The sequence below is a fragment of the Ixodes scapularis genome, unplaced genomic scaffold (genome assembly GCF_016920785.2).
Source record: "Ixodes scapularis isolate PalLabHiFi unplaced genomic scaffold, ASM1692078v2 PGA_scaffold1__304_contigs__length_218370807, whole genome shotgun sequence".
Taxonomy (NCBI): Eukaryota; Metazoa; Arthropoda; class Arachnida; order Ixodida; family Ixodidae; genus Ixodes; species Ixodes scapularis.
This window is the reverse complement of record NW_024609846.1, coordinates 164,721,022-164,744,344: the sequence shown is the minus strand read 5'-3', so window position 1 is coordinate 164,744,344 and position 23,323 is coordinate 164,721,022. Positions and strand designations below refer to the sequence as shown.

Sequence of the window (23,323 nt, the reverse complement as noted above, 5' to 3'; positions counted from 1 at the left end):
CAGGACATCTGGCGATGACACAGCTTGGCAAGAGTAAGAACACTGGATCTCAGTCGTTTCCCGGTTGCTAATTTCTGTCACCTCTATTCGTTCTAGGCGGCAAGCTGCTGCCATTGACGCTGCCCAAGAGCAGGATGGGACAACCATGGCCTTAGTTCGCACACTTTATTTGTACAAAGCCAGGTTCAAAGCAAAAAAGAATTTCTTCTTACTTTTACCGGAACTAGGAGACGATTCCTGCGAGACGCTATGACATCACTGCGGTGTTTCTACGGGAGGATTGTTGGACTAACGCCGCATTGACGTCATAACGTATTGCAGGAATCATCCTACTTTCGGTAGAAGACAAAAGGAAACTCCTTTTAGGTCTGAACCGGGCTTTAGTGTTTCATTTTCAACTTAATTGTAATAAATTTGCTCCTTTTAATTTCATTTGTTTCCTATATCTTGCAAGGGTAGCTCGCACAATTTGTTGTGACTGGAAAGAGCTTGTTAAAAAAAAAACTAGAAAAAATATGTTTTAAAATGTGTTATTTCAGAACAGGCTCTACATGTGTGGCAGATAGTAGAACCCAATTTGTTAGGAACATATCCAACTGGCATATCTAGACGTACTTATGTGAGACATGCCCAATTTGAAATTTCATTTGGGAGTCCTACTTTTGGCTGTGTACATTGCTAATGCGTCCGAAAATCGTTTTTGCTTGCTAGCTATCTTTCCCATTGGTTATAGTTTGAATTAGAAATATACAAACTGGCGTTTTTCTAATGGGACTTACAAACAAGACTGGTCATGGTTCGAATTGGAACCACACCAATTGGTATTTCTCCAATTGGATGTTCCAAAACACAATCGGTCATGGTCCCAATTAAAAAAAAAAAAATTAATATTTCACCAATTAGGCGTTCCAAAACACAGCCGGTCAGGGTTCCAATAGGAAAAAAAACCAATTGGTAATTTTGAACCAATGGGCATTTTTTCCAACTGGGCATTCCAAAACACAACTGGTTTTGGCAATTGGTACCAATTGGAAAATCCAATTGGACCCAATGGGTATTTTTAACTGGGCAAGCTATTATATTTTAAGTGATATTGATTTTAGTGCAGTGTTGGCACAAATTTCTCAAATTTTGGCAAAGTGTAGCGCGACGTAGCAGGGTAAGCACTTTGGCACAGCTTGGCACAAATGGCGCAGCAATTGGGTCACTAAGATGCGTGACTTGCAAGACCTTGATTCGGCATTTTGGCTGAAGCTTCACTTAGAGCGAGAAAGAGGAGACCCGACAGCCACGCACCAATCTTGCTGTACACGGTGGGAATCTTCTTCTCAGGGTCCAGCATGACCCGGAGCTCCACCTGCTTGGACTTCTCCGTGCCCGGCTTGTCGTCCTCCGACACGGCCCACAGGTACTGCTGTTGGGTGCCGTTCTGGAGGCCCTTGTGACAGGACTCCTCCTCTGGGTTCCTGCGGGCAAACACAGACGCTGAGTTGCCCACCCAGAACTGGAACAGCGCGGCCCACAGCGCCCGCTGGCCGCAAAATGGACGACGCAGAGCGCGAGACAGGATTGCGATTTCAAGTTGATCCACGAGCAAGCTAAACCCACCACTCGGAGGTTCAATGCAGGAGCAGCTGACTGTCTTGAGGAGACCACTTCCTAGAGCAACACACCCGTTCTGCCCCTCCAATAGTGCCACCGCGTTTTGCGGGATGTACCTAGGCTGACGTTGCTATAAAACAAGCTCCACATGTCCCCTTTTTGCAACACGGTGGGACAAGGCATTGAGCGTAAGGGTTGCCCCATCACGAGCCACTTTTTAGGTTTAGTTCATATCATTTTCAGACCTGCACGAGCACTGTATTTTCCATATTCGCGCATTAGCGCCGAACTATGCCGAGAGCACGGAACACGTCTAAGCAGGAGCACCATCTGCTGCAGAGAGCAGTTTTGCTCTGCAAGTTGGCTTTCCCCTAAGGCGCAAGGCAGCATTGAGAGAAAGCCAGCTATCAGGGCAAGCTGGCTTTTTTTTCTTCAGGGCGGCCGCGTCAACCGCCCAGAAGAAAAAATAGTATTCTCTATTGCGGACGGAGCGGGGAGGGGGAGCACGAAGCACCCTCTCCCCGCTCCTTCCGGAAAAGAGATCTCTTCTTTTCTTCTTCCGGGCGGTCGACGCGGCCGCACGGAAAATAAAAAGAAAAAAGCCAGCGTGCTCTGCAAGCTGGCTTTCCCCCAATGCGACAGCTTTCGTTGGGGGAAAGCCAGCTTGCAGAGCAAAACGCCGCTCTTGGCGGAACAAAAATAGTGGCTGCTATTTTTGTTCGGCGTAACCGTAGTTTTTGCTATATATTATCATTGTCACATTACTGTGCACAAAAATTGTTCGGTATAAGAAATAATTTGTTGTAAACGGGTTCGATATAGTCGGGTCTGACTGTAGTCAACCATTTTCCTTTCATCACCCGACAACTCTCTGCACATAGGTACAGGCGGGGAACACAATCACGTAGGGAAAGATAGGCGTATGGCTCGTCTGTCGAGCGCGCAGCTTCCACCTCACTGTCGGCTTAGGGCTGAACGGACAGAGTATACAGTGCTCTTCAAGTCCGATGGTCAAAGTGAAGGGGTAGTTTCAAGAAGGGAAAAGGGGGGGGGGGGGGGGGCAATGGAAATAAGATGCAACTTATGTCTTTCCTTGTGGGATTACTGTGGGCCGCTGAACTAATATTTCCTAATCCTAAACGGCGACACGAAAAGGAGGGGTTATTTCCTTTTTTCCTGTTGCGGGAAAAACGGCGACGAGGAAAATGAGGACTGGAAAGAGTAAACTTCTACCTTTCTGCTCGTTGGTCGGCCTTTAAAGAAGCAGAATAGCAAAAAAATGATATTTCTTTCTTGAACCTGGAGAAGCTGAGGAACAGTAGAATGCAGCCCTTTCTCGATTACATCCAAGGGAGCCTGGACATCTACTCCACTCCAAGGCATGCAAACTAATCACTATGATCTAGTGAAAATTGGGGCAAGTGAAAGATAAAGTTTAGAAATTGCATGTTTTCTAGAGAAAAATTTACTCATGTCATGCTCAGTGTTGCAGACCAGAAACAGTGGAAATCACACATGTCCATAAAGCGGGAGCACACGGATTTCTTGGGCAAGCACTCGACTGGTGGCATTCGTGGCAACTATTCCTCACGTCGCAGTGTACACTCTTCCGCTTCGCGCTGTCTTATGGGCGGCCACCAACGAGAGGCGCGGGTGGCCTCTTGTTGGTGGTCAGTGCGGGAGCAATGCCGGTTGCAAGCCGTGGAAGCCAACCGTTCCCTCCACGCTTGCTCTTGGGATGGAATACAATCTCGGCATGGTGGCTTAATTAGGAAGAGTCTGTGACAGTGACGACGCAAGCAAAGATGCAGGTTTTCCCAGTGTTGTTGAGCGGTGAAGGGAAGGAGTAATACTGATGTTCAGCAATGGGTGGAGGAGGGGGACACATGCAGATAAACGAGTCCAAGCTCTCCGTGCGCAAGGCGATGTGTTTTGGCAGAACATATTTTACATTTAGAGTTGGGTTCGAGAAGTAGAGATGTTACATTAAAACGAATGCGGTGGCAGTTTCTAAAACCCTCCAACATCACGTGCACCAACTGGATACTGCCAAAGTGGTATTTCGTTTAACACGAGTAATGCTTGAAAGCACTCATTTTGCTGTTATCGTTAGCAGCTGACAAAAAAGTCGCTCCGCCGACACTTCCGCATCGTCGCGCCTTTACTGGCGGGTTATCAGGGCTCTCCTCTCTTCCCTCTTCGCGCTGTGTGGCCATTGGGAACACCTGACTTCTCTCTCTTTGTATTGGAGGCAAGAGAAGAGTCTTTCCATCTCCACGGTGACGACAGACAAGAAACGCCGACACCAAAATCCCTGCAAAGTGTCACCCATAAACTTTAAAAATAAAATTGAAATGCTTTGCCTTAAAGATTATTCACCATGACTCTTATCAATCTGGTGTGGAGTGTGTCAGCGGCCCGGAAGGAGCGAAGAGGATAGCCTTCAAGCAGGATTCTACCTGTTGCCTCACGTGCAGGGGCGGACTTGCCGATAGGCAGACTAGGCAGCTCGGGGGCAGAATTTAGGGGGCAGTCAATTTGTGGCTGCCTCCAAATTAAACAACTTTTTTCTAATCTAGCTATGAATTTAGCTACTTATTCTAGCTCTAAATCTAGCTACTTTTGAAAATGTTGACTCCAAATTTTGCTATTTTCCACCCCTCTCCGTCCCCCCCTTCCCCCAAACCCCACTTCTCAAGGTCACTGACCATGGAAAGCGGGGTTGAGGGTGGGGTGGGGTGGGGTGGGGGGCAGCATTGTAAAAGGCGGCCTCGGGCGGCAAAATGCTAAGTCCGTCTCTGCCCACGTGACTGACTGGTTGCCACAAATGCCACCAGTCGAGCGCTCGCCAAAAGCAGCACGCTCCCGCTTTATGGACAAGTGTGATTACTATGGCACACGCCATACAACAAGAAGTAAATTTCTTTGCCCTGTTCATAAAAAAGTGCAGGGTATACTAGAGGGCATGTGAAACATGGCTGCTGATGACCCTACTTATGATGGAAGGTCTTCCAGACGTGCTTGTGACACTGGGGGCAGTTGACGCTGTTTGCCGAAGCTCCGTTGTAGTTGCACTGACTGCCAACTTCCTCCTGGCTATGGTACACTGGGCTGCTTTCCTGGAGCTGCTTCGGATAGTCAGGGTGTTTCCTGGCACAAAAGAAGAGCAGTCAGCTTTCGAGCTGCAAGTCAGAGCTGAGCATGCTGGATGAGCAGGTCTAACTGCATCTGTATCGAAACTTTTTCCGGCATCCCTCTCCAAGCTAGATCAACCTTCAAACATCACTGTCAAAAGCAGGGGTCCCTTCTGAGGAAATCAAACCATATGATACAGCACACAAAGTAAGCAAAGAAAGTTCAGCATATTCAATTAAGCAAATACGGAGGTATCAATGGACTAATGTGGGATGGCCGCTGGCCCAGTGCTTACCATCCACGACCAGTGGTGCTAGCAGACATAAGCCAGATCCATTTATACAGCTTTAGTGTCATTGGTGATAAAAGCTATTATTCTTGCAGGCTGAAAAATTATAACTAAAAATCTTCAAAACCTGCTTGTAGCTGTGCCAGCGACACGTTCGAGAAACTATGTGAGCAGCAAGCGGCGGCAATCCTGCCCACTCTTCCCCGGCTGGGCTAGTTGAGTGTTCTTTGGCCTCGTTACAGCTCGTTGATTTGGTTGCACGAGTAAATAATTGAATCAGCCTCAACGTCACATTTGGGGAATAAGCGGCAATGCTGGTATCCTGCTCCACCAATCACCCAAAGCCCATGCATATGGTGCCTCGGTTAAATCCAGCAGCTGCAGCGACGTATATATGCTGTGTTCCTAGGCTCCCCTACCACTTAATGAGAACTTTTAGGGATGGCCCCTAACAAACTTCTCAGCCCCTAACAAACTTCATAGCCTGTGCAAGAGAGTAAACACACCCACAAGAACCACAGTCAAGTGCACGAAGAAACATAAAAACAACTTCATACAGTGTACCGAAAAGGTGGTCTGCTCCTTCCCTCTATCCTGTGGACGACAATACATAGGACAGACCGGGCGGTGCGTCAACGATCGCATTCGTGAACACAACTGCACTATCTCCAACAAAAACTCCGGACACCTGGGAATTCACTGCCAAGACTGTGGCTGCACAGTGGAGCTGGAGAAATGCACAGTGTTAGGCAGGAACTACGACAAGCTGACAAGAGAAATCATGGAAGCAGAGAACATTGCCAGGCAAAAGGAGGGATGTGTCAGCACTCCTTCCATAATGTTATCCAACAAAGAACTAGAGTACTTAGCCGTACAATAATTTTATGGTTTAGCTTCCTATTACAAAAAAAAAAGAAACACAGGAAAAAGAAGGAAGAAGAAAAGGGCAATTTTTTGCCATAGAAACCCTAGTCCCAAAGAAAGACGAAAACGAAAATTGTAAATATAACGTAGAGTTGTCAGTCAGCGCTGTTTAAGTGGCTCTTTCTTTTGTGTGCATGAAAGCTTAGAGTGCTTGTTTTGAGGGTGCGCTGTTGCCTTGTCAGTCATGAACGACCAACTCGCCCGAACCTCCGTTTTAACAGCTATATGAAGCTTATACGTATGCTGCTCATTTACACCTTCTAGCAGAAATAATAAAACAAAAAGAGGACGAGACACAGATAGGCTTCATCCTCTTTCTGTTTTATTCCTTCTGCCTTCACTCTGTTTTCTCAATTACTATTTGCGCGCTACATATATCATGACTAGGGTTCTGTGTTTTCGGATAAAGCAGGTCAACTCAGACAAACACTCGCCGGTGAAATTTTCGAAAATTCGAAATTATTCGTAAAATTCAGAATTTCGAGGTCACTATGGCGAAATTAAGAATAAAAAAGAGTGTATTTTACTAATAAAGTTCATCAGAGTGCAGGGCTAGTGGTCCTAAAAGAGGCCAATTCAGTTCTTTTTTTTTCTTTATCTTGGATTACTGACAAGAAAAGGTTTTCCGTTTATCTTGTCACGACCAGTGGTGCTGAGTACAATGGGCCAATGCACTTCTGGACGTCGACAAAAGCTACTGTTCCGGGTTACATTCGAAACCATACCATTTGTGCTTCTTAGAAGGAGGAGGGGTTGTGTTTTCATAAAAGTGAGAGATGTGAATGTGTAGATATAGTATCATAAGATGGGAAAGGCAGCTGCAGGTTTTATGCAACCAGGAGCTTGGCTATTTCAAAGCACAGACGTTTATTGAAGTAACGCTTTTTTCAAGATTTGTAGTGGGGCAATTAGTACTGCCAAACGCAAGGGTGCCAATGTCAAATTCAGCTGCAGAAATTCGGTGCCGGTGATTTTTTTCATGAATTTATGTATGTTTTTGTCCAAACATTATTTATTTTTAATTTAAAAAATGAGAACAGAGTAAAAATAAACTCCGAATATAGGAGAATTGGGAATATAAGAAAAACAAACTCCGATAGACCCCGAATTTCCAGTAAAAAATAAATACGGAGAAGCACCCTCCGAATTTCATAAAAAATAAACTCCGAAAATACAGAATCCTAATCATAACTGAAAGATGCATTGTCGTGACCGTCCCTGTGTGCATTCTTTCATAATGCTTCATTGTATCCTTTTAGCTATTCTTCTTTGTACATACCTGAGTTCTTGTGCATGCATGATGATTTTTTCCTGGATTTCGGGTGCCCTTTTTACTTGCTCGACTACAACAAAGAACACAGAATTTGAACAGGTAAGGTCATTTAAATCTGCTTTTCACGAGAAATTTCACAATATTGGGCTTTTGATTCTTAAAAGAAATATAAAAAGACACTGTCACCTCACCGAGTTTGCTCTTATCAGGCTTATAAAGTGAATCGAGATGAGATATAAAAACATTAATATGGATTTTGTAAATTACTGCATTACATTTTTTTTTATCCCACTAAATTATCACAAGCAACTTTACAATATATAGCACGTCAAAAAGGGGTATGAAAAAATTTGAAATTTATAATACAAAGTTAATTTATATTCTGTATTTAGTTTAATCAGCAATGTGACAGTAATGAATGACAAAGTGTCAAGGGATTATGAAGAAAAACATTCAGAATTCATAACTGAAAATTGAAGAAAGCTTTTTTTTTTTGTTCAATTGAATTGAAAAATCATTGCACTTTTCTGTCCCAGAAAATCTTTAGAAGGTAGAAACTCTGGCTGAACCAGCACCTTGAACTCGAAAGCATATTATGGAAGCTATTACAAAACTTGTTTAAAAAAAATTACACTCACGTATGAAGTCGGCCGGATTGAAATGTTGTTGAATTTGGAGCCCAATGCTGCTAAAGAAGTCCACCACTTTGCTTACTTCGCCAAAGTAGGCCGTCTGTAGAAACGTCGGGGAAAAAAAATTACATAAGCTTGATCACGCTGACAAAGACTAGGGAGCCAGAATGAGTCTAGCGCAAACTACCACCCCACAGAACCCCCTTATAAGAAATTGATGTCATGTGACATCACGCCACATAATGCAGTCACATTAATTTCCCCAATATAAATTTAACGGTAAAATGACGTCACGTGACTTGAGGTCGCATGATATGGTCAAGTGCGTCATTTTCCCACTAAAGTTAGTAGAGAGATTGTTGTCACGTGATTTCAGGTCACATAACGTGGAGACAGTCAATTGCCCCACTTGATTAAGCGAGGAAGCTGACGTCATGAGACGATGCCACATGATGAGGTCACATGATGTCGTTTCCCCACTAAATTTAGTGGGGAGACTGACGCCACGTGACATTACGTACCCACTAAATTTAGCGGGTAAATTGAAGTCACGTGACATAACTTAGCCGCTGAATTTAAAGGGGTAAATTGACATCACGTGACTGGAGGTCATATGACGTCGTCATGTGCGTCATTTTCCCGCTAGGTTCATCGGAGAGTATGACGTCACATAACACGACCTACCCGATAAATTTAGCAGGGAAATTGAAGTCGAGTGACTCGAGGTCCCATAATGTGGTCACAAAATGTCATTTCCCTGCTAAGTTTAGCGGGAGATTGACGTCACGTCGCGTCCCTTACCCGCTAGATTTAGTGAGCAAATTGGTGCAACGTGACTTGGGGTCTCATGATGTGGTAAAGTGACATCATTTCACTGCTAAATTTAGCAGGGAAATTGTGCAACACTCGTTTATAATGCTCTTCCATGATACTCGTTTCTGACAATTCTCTCATGAAAAAACTACTTGTAAAACACTTTCGTTAACTGTGCTTGGGGACAGAGTACGCAAACCAGTCTCTCAACGTGGCATGAAGATAACTGAAGAAACAAAGTTCAACAATTGAAAGAAAAAAAATGACCCGTCCTGTGTTAACCGATTGTAAAGTCACAGCGATAGCTGCGACACATCTGGGCAAAGTCGTTGGCTCAACTGGCTTTGTTCTTACAAGTATGTACCTCACTGTTCTCCCTGCAACAAACGGTGAGACGCGTCAGCTTTGCCGCCAGCGCGTCTTTCAGCATCTCGCAACAAACATGACGCCAGCTCGCAGCGACGCCCAGACACCCGCGTCTGCCGCTCTGCACCAAACTCTCATCGATTTTCAGCACTTTTGCCACTTGGGGCTGCTCAGGGATCGACCAACGTTAGGATCCACTAACGCTGATGTAATGCTCAGGTTTTTCTTCTAGGTAGTATTGGAGGAATGGATACAGCTGAAACCTTTCAGTCAGGCGGCGACTTGCACCCCCTAGTTGATACTTTTAATTTCAACAATTAATTTTGTTTAAATTTAAAATTAATTAAGAATGACATAAAATTATCTATCGCGACGTCACAGAAACTTTGGCCATCTAGCGATCGCTGCTCGAGACTCATATTCACCTTCCTTTTACAAAAACCGTATAATGAAGCAGATTGCCAAAGACGGGGCATAGCTCTGTGGTAACGTGCAAGCTCCACAATCAATGGACCCAGGTTCGATTTCCAAGAGTGGCAGGCAATCTTTTTTCAAGCAGTTGGCAGCATTGCTGCGGATGCCCTATGCCTTATTACACCAACTACAATGTCAACAACATCAACAAATACTACAATAAGGACAACGGACGTCATGTCCAGTGATGGGAAGAGCCCATAACAACTTTACACAAACTCATCTTTGTTACGTCACAGCGCGGTGGTGGCGCGTCGGGAGCACTTCCGGTCGGGGGCTGTGGGCGGAAGCCGCCATGGGGCACGTGCATTCCTGTGTTACTTCAGAAGAAACCGGACAAAAACCTGCCTTCTCGTCAAAATGCCGCGACTGGAGTTTTACCAAAATAGTCGGGAAAAGTTTGAAGGTCAGTTTTCATGCGTTTTCTCCCTGCTCGGTTCGTCCGAGAACGTGAACAGGGGGCGTCACACGCCGTCGGACCACGATTGCTTGGGCGGAAAGCATTACGGATTGAATTCACGGATACTTATAATCGTCAGATTTATTTGTTTTGTTCCAACATGAACGTGGGAAAACCGTCAAGTTGCACGGACCACCTGCGGACTACGTTCAGTGCGTCATCACGTTCAAACGGCCGCCTCATCGTTTGAGTTGTCGTCTGCTCTCTCAAACGCTTCTGCCTGTCGTCTGCTCGTTCAAACGATAGCGGCCCGTAGACCAAACACTAACCCGGTAATTGTGATAAGAAGTGCAGACCTCAAAAGACGCTTAAGTTTGGAGTTTGCTTCGGGTAAGTAGGCTCGGTGTAAGCAGTAGATATAAGGATATATTGATAATTGTTATCAGTGGCCATCACCGACTTGTTATGCCTGGTTCACTCGGTCCGATTCCGCTTGCGATTTTCAGTATCAACGTCGACATCTCAGCTACAGTTCAGGCTTTTGCAGCCCGAGCGACGTCATGACTGAAAATAGCGAGCAGAACCTCACCATGTGAATCAGGCTTTAGCATTCATTCTGCGGCATCCAGGCAGAATGAATCGCCGCATGTTACATTATTCGCGCTAAGTTTTGCGGTGTGACGAGCCTCGTTAATTTCGTTCAGGCCGCGCTAAGTAGTCAGACATTGCCAGGAAGACATAGAATCAACAATTCCAACGCGAAAAAGAGCGCGGGGACTCACACCGATGCCGACAACATCCCACTCCGATGGTTTGTTTATGGGCGACGGCGAGTTTCTTGCCCACACCCCCATCGCACATGCGCGGCGTCGGTGGCGTCCAGTAGGGGCACTCTGGTTTGTTTGTAAACATGAGTTGGTGTATTGCTGTAAAACGAGTGCCTTTCTTCAAAACCCCGAAATGGTGTCTATAGTCGATGGTGGCAGGTTAAGAGTAAAGTTGAAGCTTCTCCCGCCTTTTTACACATTAGCAGAGTGAAAGCTAGGAAGAAGGCTGCCTCCTCTCCAACGTTCGCCCTGCTAAAGTGGGAAAAGGAGGCAAGAGCTTCCACTTTACACTTAAAGGGACACTGACAGGGTATTTATTAGTGATGGGACAAGCTTTTTTCCAAACCGAGATTCGGACCCGAATCTGGAGATTCGGAAATATTCGAATAATTGACCGAATATTCTAGCGATTCGGACGGTTCGGATAGATTTGGAATGTTGCCAGACCACACCACACCCTTCGGAAGAAGAGATGAATTCTTTGATTACTCAAAGATATTTATTATATGTGTATCATAGACAACACATAAAGCTTCCATATTACGTTCTAAATTTTGTATCATACGAAAGGTTGAAGTAAATGAAATAAGTACTCACTCAATCCTAATTCCTGACCAAAACGTTGTGACGTTAGCTAAGCCTTACTCGTATGCATCCCCGAGGCATGAAGACGCCAAGAATAGCGCTCGACGCCAATGGTGGAAATGAAAGCTTGTAGGTACGCACCATATGCATGAAACAAAATGGCAGGCTACCCGTTTCTCTTCAGTAACGCCGTAAATAAACCAAAACCCATTTATATTCGCGAACGATGCAAGACTGACGACGAATGACGACCAAAGTACATGAAATATGGGCACCCAACTACCCAGAACACAATTGGCAGCTCGAAATTCGTTTTCTTTCTGCCCGAAAACCGCCGATCGAAAACTGGCCGGTTTAAGTTGCGTTCACTCTCTTCTTCGTGGTCAAGTGCCGTTTTCTATGGTTTAGACACAGCCAACAAAGATAATCAAAGTCGTGGGTCATCGAAGGCACACACTCAATTCTAGAAATGGACAAAAAAATAGGATACCCATTTTTTGTGGCTTCTAAAGAACTACAAATAAGTTGATTGAAAAAAAAAAAATTGCACAGCCACGTGACTTTTGGTATCTTTATCTTCCTCTATATTTCTTCTTCCTTCCCAGTACACTTTCGGTTTCGGTTTCAAGCAGTTGCGTTTTTTTACTTTATTGAAATATACATGACACTGTAGCACAAATTTTTTGGGGCAGTCTTCTAGCACCATGATATATCGCCTGGCAAAAAAAAATTAAATATTTTGGGGGGTGTCAGTGTCCCCTGTCGCCGACTAGAGGGTGTCAGTCAAGAGCAAGAATAATCAAGCACATACAGCCATAATGCAAGTAGCCATTGAAGACAATGCTTGAAAAAGATTGAGTACCTATTACTCAGTGAAAACCCAGAGTGATAAGAGATAGCATAAAATCTGGTTCTCATAAATGTATGTGGGAACATTTAAACCTTCAGTTTTAAAGATTTTCCAAACATTAAGAATTCACAATAGTATTGACCTCAAATTCGGACATCAATTTCATGATATGTTCTAGTAATATAATAGATTTTGAGTTTGAACCTAATACAAAGTGAACGCTGGTTTGGGCCAAATATTTCCAAAGAGGTTTCTACGAGCCTTTTAGTATTAAACGAGAGCCAAGGTGAACCCTTCGAGGTTGTTCCCAAGCTTCCACTTGCCCATTTATTGTCTATGTTAATTTTAATCTACCGTAATTATATCTCTGAGCTTTCACCACAGGAAGTGCAATGCCTACATTGGAATGACATATAAATGACCCATTTGACATAAAAATAAACCTATTGAGATGTCCGGCTATCGAGATGTATAAATCTTCTTCCTATATGAAAATGCCTCTTCATCAATCTCAAATTTGAAAAAAAACAAAACGACAATTACAAATGATTCATGCGGATTGTCAAATTATCCCTGCTTAAAGTGTACTCTCGCGTAATACGGCGAGCAAGCATTTCAAAATATGTCTTTTGCACCTCGGAACGCAAGGAGGAGCATGCAAATCAAAGAGCAACAGAGAGAATGCATAGGGAACGCGCTATGCGTTCTGCTCGCTTCGCCGCAGCTCAGCCACGGCATGTCACGAATTCGGGACATACTAGTTATATGCATTTTATAAAAAGTGGCCTTTATCTAAGTGACCGATGTCGCCTGTCGTGAAATCGCAACATATGCGCCAATGCAAAAGAGACATCTAGATAAGATGTTGTTTTTAAAAGTCTTTCTAAAATGTCTATAGTCCTAACTTGCTTCTCAAGCTGCCGTTCGCATTCATTTGGATCTTCCTGATGAAGAAAAATGCTTTGCTCCCTTTATCGAAAATTCACGACATTCAGGAAAGTGCACATGTCGCATTTTGAGCTATGTTGAAAAAGTACTGTCAGCTTGTAAATTAATTTCAATGAAAGATAATTTATACCGGAAGAACCCTAGAGCTCTTTTTCATCTCAGCTCGTAATGTAGAAACGATGGCGGCCCACCAAATACGATCCTGACGATGATATCCGCACCAACACCACGGGAGTATGGCCGGTGGTAAAGTACACGAAACAGCAGTACAAGAAACTGGGTTATAAAGGACACTCTGTCATAATGTGCAGCAAATTCAATGCTCATCTTGAACAAGCTTTCCAACAGTTTAAACGAAAATTTTAAAAGGTTTTCGCCCCAGTCTCGGGTAATTCATCAAGGTAGTTTAAACGAGTTTCTGCAGCCGTAAAGCTTGAGCCTAGATGCTTTTGGCACTCTGCTAGTTTGTTTTTAAGCAGATAAAGAGTGACGTCTTGTCCCAATAACTTGGAGGCTTTTTTCTGTACATTTATTTATGAGGAAAAATTTAATTCTATTCATGTGGCACAGAAAACATTCACTGTGCTGTGGCCTGTTGTCACGAATTTGCGACATACCCCATTTCATAAAATGGCATTCTCGTCAAAAATGCCATTGAGGCTATCTTTCTTGGGGCACCTTAAACAACACTTTCCTGAAAAATATTTTTTTTTTCACAAGGTTTAATAATAATTTATCTGTTAAAGGGTTAAGAGCACATGTTCAAAGCAAAACGGCACATTCGTGTGCCGGGTGCATTAAAAAAAAAAGAATTTACATTGCAAATTTGCAAAATTAGACTTTGGCTATTATGCAAGACTTTATGTTACGAAGCAATGTCCTGACAACCTGTTCTCATCATTTTTTTCTTCTTAAGTTCAAGTTTGAAGGAGAAATACTTGCACATAGCAAGAAGACTTATATCCCCTCAATCAGGTATAGCTGCACACCTCTGTAAATTTTATTTTATAGCAAATCCAGTTTTCTTTTCTTTTTTTTAAACTTCAATGTAGGCCATTAATAGTCCATAAAAACAGTTAGTTAAAATTAACTGATCTTACAAGTGGACAAGAGGAAGCCTGGGAACAACCTTCATGAGTGCAGCTGGAATTTTGTTCGAGCATGGTGCAACAGCAGTGAAAGGCGTGATGATAGGTGCAGCAACTATTTAATATTCAATTTAAAAATATTGGGTCAAAACCAATATTCGCTTCGAATTCGCTTCAAACTCAAACCCGTTATTCGCACATGCCTACAATTTCCACCACCTTTTCCCAGTAGCTCAACAAACTCAGACGGTGGTCCCGCTTTTTCGGACTTCTCACAAGGGGTTCCAACCTGTCCGTTGCAGAGCAGCAGCAGCCTGTCGAACATGTAGAAGATCTGACTGGAGGGCTGGTGAACCGTCACCACCAAGGTCTTGTTCTCTTTGTGGGCATACTCCTTCAGCGTGGACATAAGTGAGTGTGCTGTGCTGGAGTCCAGGCCAGACGTCGGTTCCTGCAGAACACAGTCTTGAGGACCCTGCCCCAAAGAGCTTTCCAGACAGTACTTAGAGCTCACCTACCACTTGGCACTCTTCCAGCACAGCCTAATCGCGAAGGTACACAACTATGCTTTCATTTCGTTCGAGTTCCTTCCTCATTAAAGCAACACTCAGAACACTCTTCACCTACTGTTTAAGCGACAGGCAAATAGCGGGGTTTCTGGTTAGCGGGGCATCAAACCAACGAAGATCAATATTAAGAAGCCAACAGGTTGCAACAAGACACTCATGACAAAGTGACTGTATGGTATAGAACTAATAATAGCAATTAAGGGTAGTAAGAAAACATATGTCAGTTAAAGGCCATAAGTCCCATACTATGCTTTCTCAGTCAATGAAATTACCGCCGCAACCTGTTTTATAACCTTGACATGGAAACCAGCTAGTACCAATATGAAAGACCCGAAGAAATAGAATGAGAATGTGGCATGCCCTGCCACACTTCTGGAGAAGTGACGAGAGCAAGTACAGTTCAAGAAAATTTGTTACAATTGTTTCTCATCTTGTCGTCTGCACTCTGTAATATTGTGGACAAAGAGACTACAATATTGGTGTTACCGAAAAAAAAGTAACGAGTGACGTAGTTCGTTACTTTTTTTTCGGTAACACCAATATTGTAGTCTCTTTGTCCACAAAAAGTAACGGATTACCGTCCTATGTTACTTCAAAATTAAAGGAGTGCGTTACCCATTAACGTTGTTACCTTTGCATTACTTTCTTAATTATGAATTCACGCATTTTACTGTTTTGGCATTGGAGTTACGCATAAGTGCCATATTTCAAGAAACATTATGTTCATGCAAGCAGACACTGAACATAATTAATTACTTTATCTTTTTTACAGTTTCACCTAAATATTCACAAGAAAAATTGCAAAGAAAAGCACAAAAGCCTACAAAATCCACATGGCAACTGGCACCTAGGAGACGAAAAAAATTGAAATGTAATTTTTCGAAGATTTGGGAAGAAAAAGTAATGAGTGAGGTAACACCATTACCCGTCATTCGAAATGAGTAACGTAAGTATGTTACCCGTTACTGTTTTAAAAAGGTAATGAGTATACACTTTACCGAATAAAAGTAACACACTACCGGTAACACCGCTACATGTAACGCGTCACTGCCAACACCGGATAAGGGCTCTATAACGTCCCATGACAGACAAGGAGTGGTGCATGAACTCTATCTAGGTGTCCTTGTAGAGGCCCACTCACATCGATGAGCATAACAGTGGGGTTGGTGAGCAGCTCGCAGGCGATGTTGGCCCGCTTCTTCTCTCCTCCGGAAAGGCCTCGCTTCATGACATCCCCGATGACTGCAAGAAAGGACAAACATGACAAAAACTGAGCATCAGCCAAACAAATAAAGCTACAGCCGACTCCTCACTATCACACAACGTTGGCGCAAGCCGGGCATCTGTCATCTAAGCAAACTGTGTCTGTGAAAGCATGTAGAGTTGCAACCAGTCAAAGAAGGCTGTCATACGATGGGCGAAATACAGCTTCAATTAGTCATATTCAACCGGTTTTTCTGCCATGTCCAAACTTCCAAATGTATATCGAAACTATAAGAAGGTTAGGCTTGTGCAAATATTTAAATTTTCGAATAGTAGTTCGAATAGTAGAATAGTTAATTGTTGATAGCGGTGGGTTAGCTTAAAAGTAAAATGTGACACTCATTAATACTGTTTGCAAAACCTTATAGAGATGTGTTCTACAAGTTGAATTTAATTGCGTGAATCCAAACTTCTTCCTTTGACACTGCTATTTGTGCAAAAAATGTCCCTCACACTTTTGCAACTTCCCTAATAGGTTTGAAATGAATTAACCATTCATTTAATCTAGTATTTCTCCATTTATTAAAATCACATAAGGAGACATCTATACATGTGTAACTCACATCTGCCAACCCACAAAATAATGATTAAACTTGCTTTAATCTAGATTTCAACAATTTACAAGCTGCCCTGCAACTCTGTAGTACGTTATTTTCCCCTATGCATACTATCCTTCCAAAAAAAAGTAGGAGATAAAATAATCTGCCAGTAAAATGGCATTATTTAATTACATCAATTGCAAACATTACATTAAATTTGCTTCAATCGCGATTGGAAGCCTTTCGAAACTTGCATGTGCACCACACTCCCAATAAAATGATTAATTGCATTATGTATATGTTTATACAGCTGGAAGTTAATCAGCCCCAATCCGTGTTTGGTGTATCAGCTGTAGATGAGCAATTTACTCAGTGTAGCACAACTGCTAGCCTGGGGCCTTTAACGTGCACCACGCAGTAGTGATACACGACCTCATGCCGGTACGATGCTCATCTAGACAGAAACAGGCAGGGGTGGGGATTGAACCCAGGATTCCTGGGTTCTGTAGTGGGAGCTGTTGCCACACATGCTCCGAGCTGGAGTGCGCTAGCCCACTCGACCACCGATCCCCCAAACTCCCAGAAGAAAAAAAAAGTTTATGTAGTTCAAATAGACCAACATGCACATGGGGAAACGAATGACATAGATTTGTCATCAGGACACTATTTGTCATTAGGACACTATTTGTCATTAGGACACTATTTGTCATTAGGACAAACCTATAGGGTCATTTGATTTTATGTGCTGTCTAGTCAATAAACCACAACAACCGGTTTGTTCAGTGCATATATATTAATTATTTTCGGAAAGATCCAGGTAGCTGGTGCATGCATGTTTTTCAAACTTTCAGTCTACAAAGTGGAGTCTAAAATCTGGTTATTTTCCTATAAATTCAGTGTCCCATGCTCGACATCTGTGGCCCTCACAATCGCAGCTATGACCCCACACCTCTGCTACTTCCTAAGCTGAAAGCATGAGGGGATTTTAATGTGGTGACTGTGCACACTGAGGGTCAGACTCAAACTGACTCAGACAGCCCGTGTCAGGCGTGATGATCATGTTGACGTTGTTGATGGAGATGAAGACAAAAGGATGGTGATCATTACGGTGATCAACATTCATTTTAACAGTACAAGAGAACTTGAAATCGCAGTTAGCTGATGCATTTGAAGAAAATAAAATGCCTTACTGGTGCAAAATGCTAAGTTTCGTTCTCGGCAGAGCACTCCACTGTGCAAAAACGGCCTTTTCTTTTGAAGGTTGAACCGGAGTAATCTTGAATATCAGGAATTAAAAAGCATACATACATCGTCTTCATCTCACTGGGACGCTAAAGCTGACATCGTAGTCGATTCATGGAGGCATGCGGTTTAGAGAAGCTCGTTTTAGCGAACCCCGTTTTACCGACCCCAGTTTATCGAATCCCTTTATAGAGAACCCAGTTTATAAAAAATGGCTATGAGCTTTCTTTTAGCGAATTCGGCCGCCGCGAAGCGGCGTGTACGGGTAAGTCAGGTGAGTTAACATTTTTGTAATGAGCCGCCGCAGACTGCCGCCGCGAAGCGGCGGGAGCGCAGCGGGGGGACTGGGTTAACACGCGCACCAGTGATACACGCGAGAAGAAGGAAGGCCTCTTTTTTTTTTTTTTTTTTTTTAAGTGTCCCTTTTTAATAAACGGCATTTCTCTGAACTGAGGCTCTGCTTTCTCTAAACCGTGCTTCGATAAAACGTGCCCATTCTCTAAAACGTGCTTCGATGAAATGGCATTCGATCAACCGTAGTAAATCCGTCAGTTCATACAGTCCAATAAGTCGCGACGACACAACAAATAAACAACACCCTATTTTTCTCTTCTGGCGTTACAACCAGCGGATTCTAATGTGGAAACTCACTGGTGTCCTGACACCTTGTCAGGTCGAGGACATCGATGATCTGGTTCACATGCTCCATCTTCTCCTGGTTGGACATGGACTCTGGAAGCCGTAGCCGTGCCGTGTACTGCAACAGAACCGCACCAAAATCAGCTCTTGCCCCTTTGGAAAACACTCGCGCGTAAAATATATATATATATTTTTTTTTTACTTTGCCTAAAAGTGTTCAGAATCAACACTCCGTGTTTGTAAAGCATAAAACAGACACTTATATTTGTTTACACGTTCGGGTTTTTGCAGAAAGTGCATTGCCTCACCTTCCTTTCCTTCCATGAAACGTTTTCTCAAAATATTTTTGTGCCTGTACAGGACACGCATGTCCTAAAATAAATTTTCACCGAAAAAAACAATTGAATTAAACTAACTTTTATTTAGAAATTTGTTACGGGATATACGTGCTTTTTACAGGCACTAAACATTGCAGTTCAGTATTGTTTTCATTTTTCTTCAGCGAAGATATGTTTTCGAATTAGTACGTGCCTTTGACAGGCACTTAAAAATATTTTGGGGAGAACATAAAGCGAAAAGGAACGGATAATCTCCGCAGCCGGTTTCGCCAGAGATCGAACACAGAGGGGCCACAAGGCGCAAAAGTCGCAAAACAGCAAAAAGAAGCAAAGATGTGCAATGCAGTCCCGGCTCCGGGGACATCCTAGACGTCCCTGGGGCCGTGACCCAGTGCGCCATGGCTGGACAATCGGACGCGGGAGGAGAGAAGGACCATTCGGCTCTTGACCGCAAACTTCCATCTCAGGGTCCCCTGAGGACCCTCAGGGTCCTAAGGGTCTTCAGGACGAAAGGTCTTGAAAGGGCGCTAAAGGGTCCTTAGGACCCTGAAACGGCAACTCGCGGTTGCGGAGTTAAAGAAGGCCACGAGCCTACTACTTCCCCGCAGCACACCGAGTAATGACATTTTAACACAACATGTTTCATGGCTGGGATCACGAGAAAACTGTGACGTGAAAAAAAAAAAAAAAAGAAACTCACGAAAAACCGTGACGTCATGAAAAACCGTCGCACGCTCGCCAAATTTAGGGGACCCATACGTCTCGATAACTTTGGCGAGGCGTATGTTCCCTAAGTTTAGTGGGCAGTGTTCACCTGACGTCGTAAGCATGGTGGTCGTCATGCGACACCATGAAATCACGTGAGACAGGTGTCAGGTGACATCGTGTCGTGTTAACCAGGTAAAAAAAAAAAAAAAAAAAAAAAAAACAAGTCGCACATTCTGTCCCGGCTTTATCCACGGATACAACGTACGCGACTTTATTTTTCCTTTGATATTAAAAGAAAAGAAAGAGATCGGGCGACAGATCCCTGGCTTGACCTGATATTTTGACTCCTGGAAAGCGATCCGCTCTTGGACACTGGTTAGAATGTCACATGCGGACAGTTTTCCAGCTCCGGTGTCAACTGTAAAGGGGCCCGGAAAGAAGAACAAATCTAATGGGTGTTTCGAACGAACGAAGCATCAATCAGTTGAAAACACGAGCGTTTCGTGACGCCTACGTTGACAGCATTGAAGCGTGGGATAATGACGACATTGGCATCCAGAGACAGGACTGGCTGAAAAGGTGCGCTCCTTGTAGTGCATTTGAGCGCGTGATTACCGGTCGGATCTATCGTCAGACCTCCCATTACATTATCAGCGGGGCGTTCACACCCTCTTAACTAAATCACAATTCCGGACTGTTAAAAAAAAAGAAAAGAGGAACGAACATCGTTTGTGGTGGTCGCCCTTGTCGTTTCGGGTGTCTGTTGGTTCATTCCAACCTAGTCATAAACACATAAAAAAGAAAACAATACCCGTAATTTTGAATGTATGTTCACAATCATCGGGTTCAGTATTACGTTCTAAATAACTAACTTTTAGTCATTATTTTTCTTCAGCGTTAATAGAGTTAGGCGTAGTTTAAAATAGACGAAACTCACCGCACAGTTCTCAAGCTAGGGCGTCTTTTTTTAAGTCTCATACTTTACTGGACTCTTAGTTGGTTACAAACGGTGATTGGCTTTCTACGCGATCTCTGGAAAAGAAGGCACGTGGGAATCTTCGTGACTGTGGTCTGCCAATATAGACCAAAGCACAATGTTTGTACAGTTGGTGGTTGCTTTCCCAGACTAGACGCAGCTGAAAACCAGGGCCGGCCCTACGCCGTCAAGTGCCCCTGAGCAAACTCCGGCCGTGCCCCCCCCCCCCCTTTTTTTTTTCTTTTATATGCCCCTATTTACTAGGTACGACATCACGTTGCTAGTAAACATGGGAGTAGTGGTCCAAAACGAGCGCTTTGTGAGACGAGAACCCCATTCCAAAACAGAACGGCGATCGAGCATATAGCATCTGTCGGGCGCCATGTCCAAATCAATCAAAAAGCAAAAAAAAAAAAAAAAAAAAAAAAAGGTGCGCGGCGGCGTTTTTTTTTTTTATGGCGCCCGGGGCGATTACTCAGGTCGCCCACCCCTAGGGCCGGCCCTGTCTGAAAGAATAAAACGGAACTTTTAACTTGGATTTCAAAAGTCAGAATATATATATACAGTATATATTTATTATGATGATGGAACATGCAAAAGAAATACCTTGAAGAACATTATACAATCATTTTAATTCGATATGCACCTGACCAGTGGCACCCACCATGTCTTCGATCGACAGGGTGCTGGCGAACGCTGCACGGTTACAAGCTCGACAGCAAGCTGGGAGGCATCAAGAAACGCTTTTGCGAAGACCGCCGCCCGGACAACACTGCGGCGCCAACCCCTGAAGCACCACTACGAGGGTGCTGGACTCCCTGCGTCGCCGGAAATTCGGCCGGATCGTCTGCATGCTGAGCAAGCAGGGAGCCCTCGTCAGGCGCTCGAGACTGGCTTGCTAGAAGTCAGCAGCCCATGGCAACCCCGCGAAGATACCGTCGCGAAGACCGCTGCTAGGCCTGACGCTCTTCGCCCTCTTCATCATCTCGTCATCATCGTCGTCATCCGCACGATTCGTTTGGACAATACCATTTCATCATTAATAGAGGCGGCGCCGCAGGCCTTCAAGATACAGGCCCTTTTCCTTTCTGAAGCGCCGCGGCTCTCCTGAGTGGAATTAATTTTATAATTTATCATATCATATATTCTCCGCAGTGCGAGGGAAGCGAAGTACCTAGCTTCGATATATGTCCCGGCTCCATATGGCAAGGAAGTCTGCCGAAGTCATCTAAGGATCCGTAGCCACGTTTCCACAGTCTCCTGACTGCAACCCTTGCCGCGGCGTTTGCTTGCCCCCAAATCCGAGCCGTGAAGGTCGCTTCGCCTTTGGCATCCGTGCCGCAGGAGATGCCCACTTAACGGAACTGGCCGAAGACGAAACCAAACACTGTACGCGTTCTCCGCGTAGTTCTGTCGGTCTCGGACCATCAAAGTGTGTGCGCGTGTGCGTGCGTGTGCGCGTGTGCGTGCGTGTGCATGCGTGTGTGTGTGCGTGTGTATCTATATACAGGGTGTTTCAGGGAACGCAGGCGAAATCGCTCCTGCAAAAACTACTCATCGCAACGAAAAAAGGCTTGTGGCGTTTTGGTCCTGGGACAGGGGCCCATTTAGGAAAATTATTAAAGTACGGGATAATTAAGTTTTTAATTATTTTGGCGTAATTAACTTTTTTAATATTGTGTTTAAGGGCATGGTTTCAATTAGAAAATTGCTCAGCATCATCGAAAAACACTAAATCAACAAATTGCAGAACGATAGAAGGCACGCGAAGCATTTTACGGCTTTCTGAAAAACCGCACAGATTCGACCGGTTTTTTAAGTTTCGGTTTGCTATCCCGAAACTTAAAAACCGGTCAAACATGTGCGCTTTTTCAGAAAGCCGTAAAATGCTTCGCGTGCCTTCTATCGTTCTGGAATTTGTTGATTTAGTGTTTTTCGATGATGCTCAGCAATTTTCTTATTGAAACCATGCCCTTAAACACAATATTAAAAAAAATTAATTACGCAAAAATAATTAACAACTTAATTATCCCGGACTTTAATAGTTTTCCTAAATGGGCCCCTGTCCCAGGACCACAACGCCCCAAGCCTTTTTTCGTTGCGATGAGTAGTTTTCGCGGGAGCGATTGGGCCTCCGTTCTCTGAAACACACTATATATATGTATTCGGGTATTTTTAGCATACCCGGAAAAATTATCATACGTTCATGGGCCGGGAAATCTCGGTGGAGACGTTTATGTGACGGCACGTGTGCGGGGCCTTTCTCACGGAGTAAAACCATATGTAAAAGATGCTGGATGTTTTTTTTGTTTTTTTTTAATAAGATGGCTCGTGAGAGTAAACAGGGCAGCGTTGATCCGGTATACAGTCGTGGCCAAAATAAATAGAAACAGAGGAGCGCGTGGGCCCTAGACATCTTGAGCCTGCAGATCCTTCTAGCGGAAATGGGTGGTATTCCGCGGCGAGATTTTTATCGGTGTTTCGCGCCGTGGCATTATCCCACACGACGTTCCCTGGACTTAGTCTGTGCGTCTGAGCATTCTCCATAACGTCACAAATAAAAAAAAAAACTAAATAGGACGACGAGGAAGCTCCTCGTAACAAAGCGGCAATACGGCTGAAGATGGTTTGATCGATATATCGAAACACCACTATAAAAGCTTTTAAGTTGAGCTTTTAACCAACTGTACGATCTAGGATCCCGCCGATACTAAACAACTACCATTAACTAAATCCTGTTTTTTTACGTTGCATCGCGTAAAAACTACCGCTATACACCAAATATTAAACCAATAACAAAAGAAGCACGCTATAAGGAGTAGCGACATCACTGATAACGAGTT

The 23,323-nt window shown here is 43.9% G+C and overlaps 1 protein-coding gene across 2 annotated transcripts in view; it reads right to left on the bottom strand.

Annotated features, from left to right (window-relative positions):
• Window positions 1-23,323, bottom strand: part of LOC8042767 (ABC transporter G family member 21) — a 254,406-nt gene that overhangs the window by 21,510 nt on the left and 209,573 nt on the right. For both annotated transcript variants that reach the window (XM_029980542.4, XM_029980543.3), the window contains exons 4-10: window positions 18,471-18,576; window positions 15,917-16,017; window positions 14,496-14,657; window positions 7,862-7,955; window positions 7,230-7,293; window positions 4,597-4,752; window positions 1,297-1,466 (exon numbers count right to left, since the gene is read on the bottom strand). In XM_029980542.4, coding sequence (XP_029836402.1) covers window positions 1,297-1,466; window positions 4,597-4,752; window positions 7,230-7,293; window positions 7,862-7,955; window positions 14,496-14,657; window positions 15,917-16,017; window positions 18,471-18,576 — 853 coding nt within the window. The remainder of the gene's footprint in view (window positions 1-1,296; window positions 1,467-4,596; window positions 4,753-7,229; window positions 7,294-7,861; window positions 7,956-14,495; window positions 14,658-15,916; window positions 16,018-18,470; window positions 18,577-23,323) is intronic.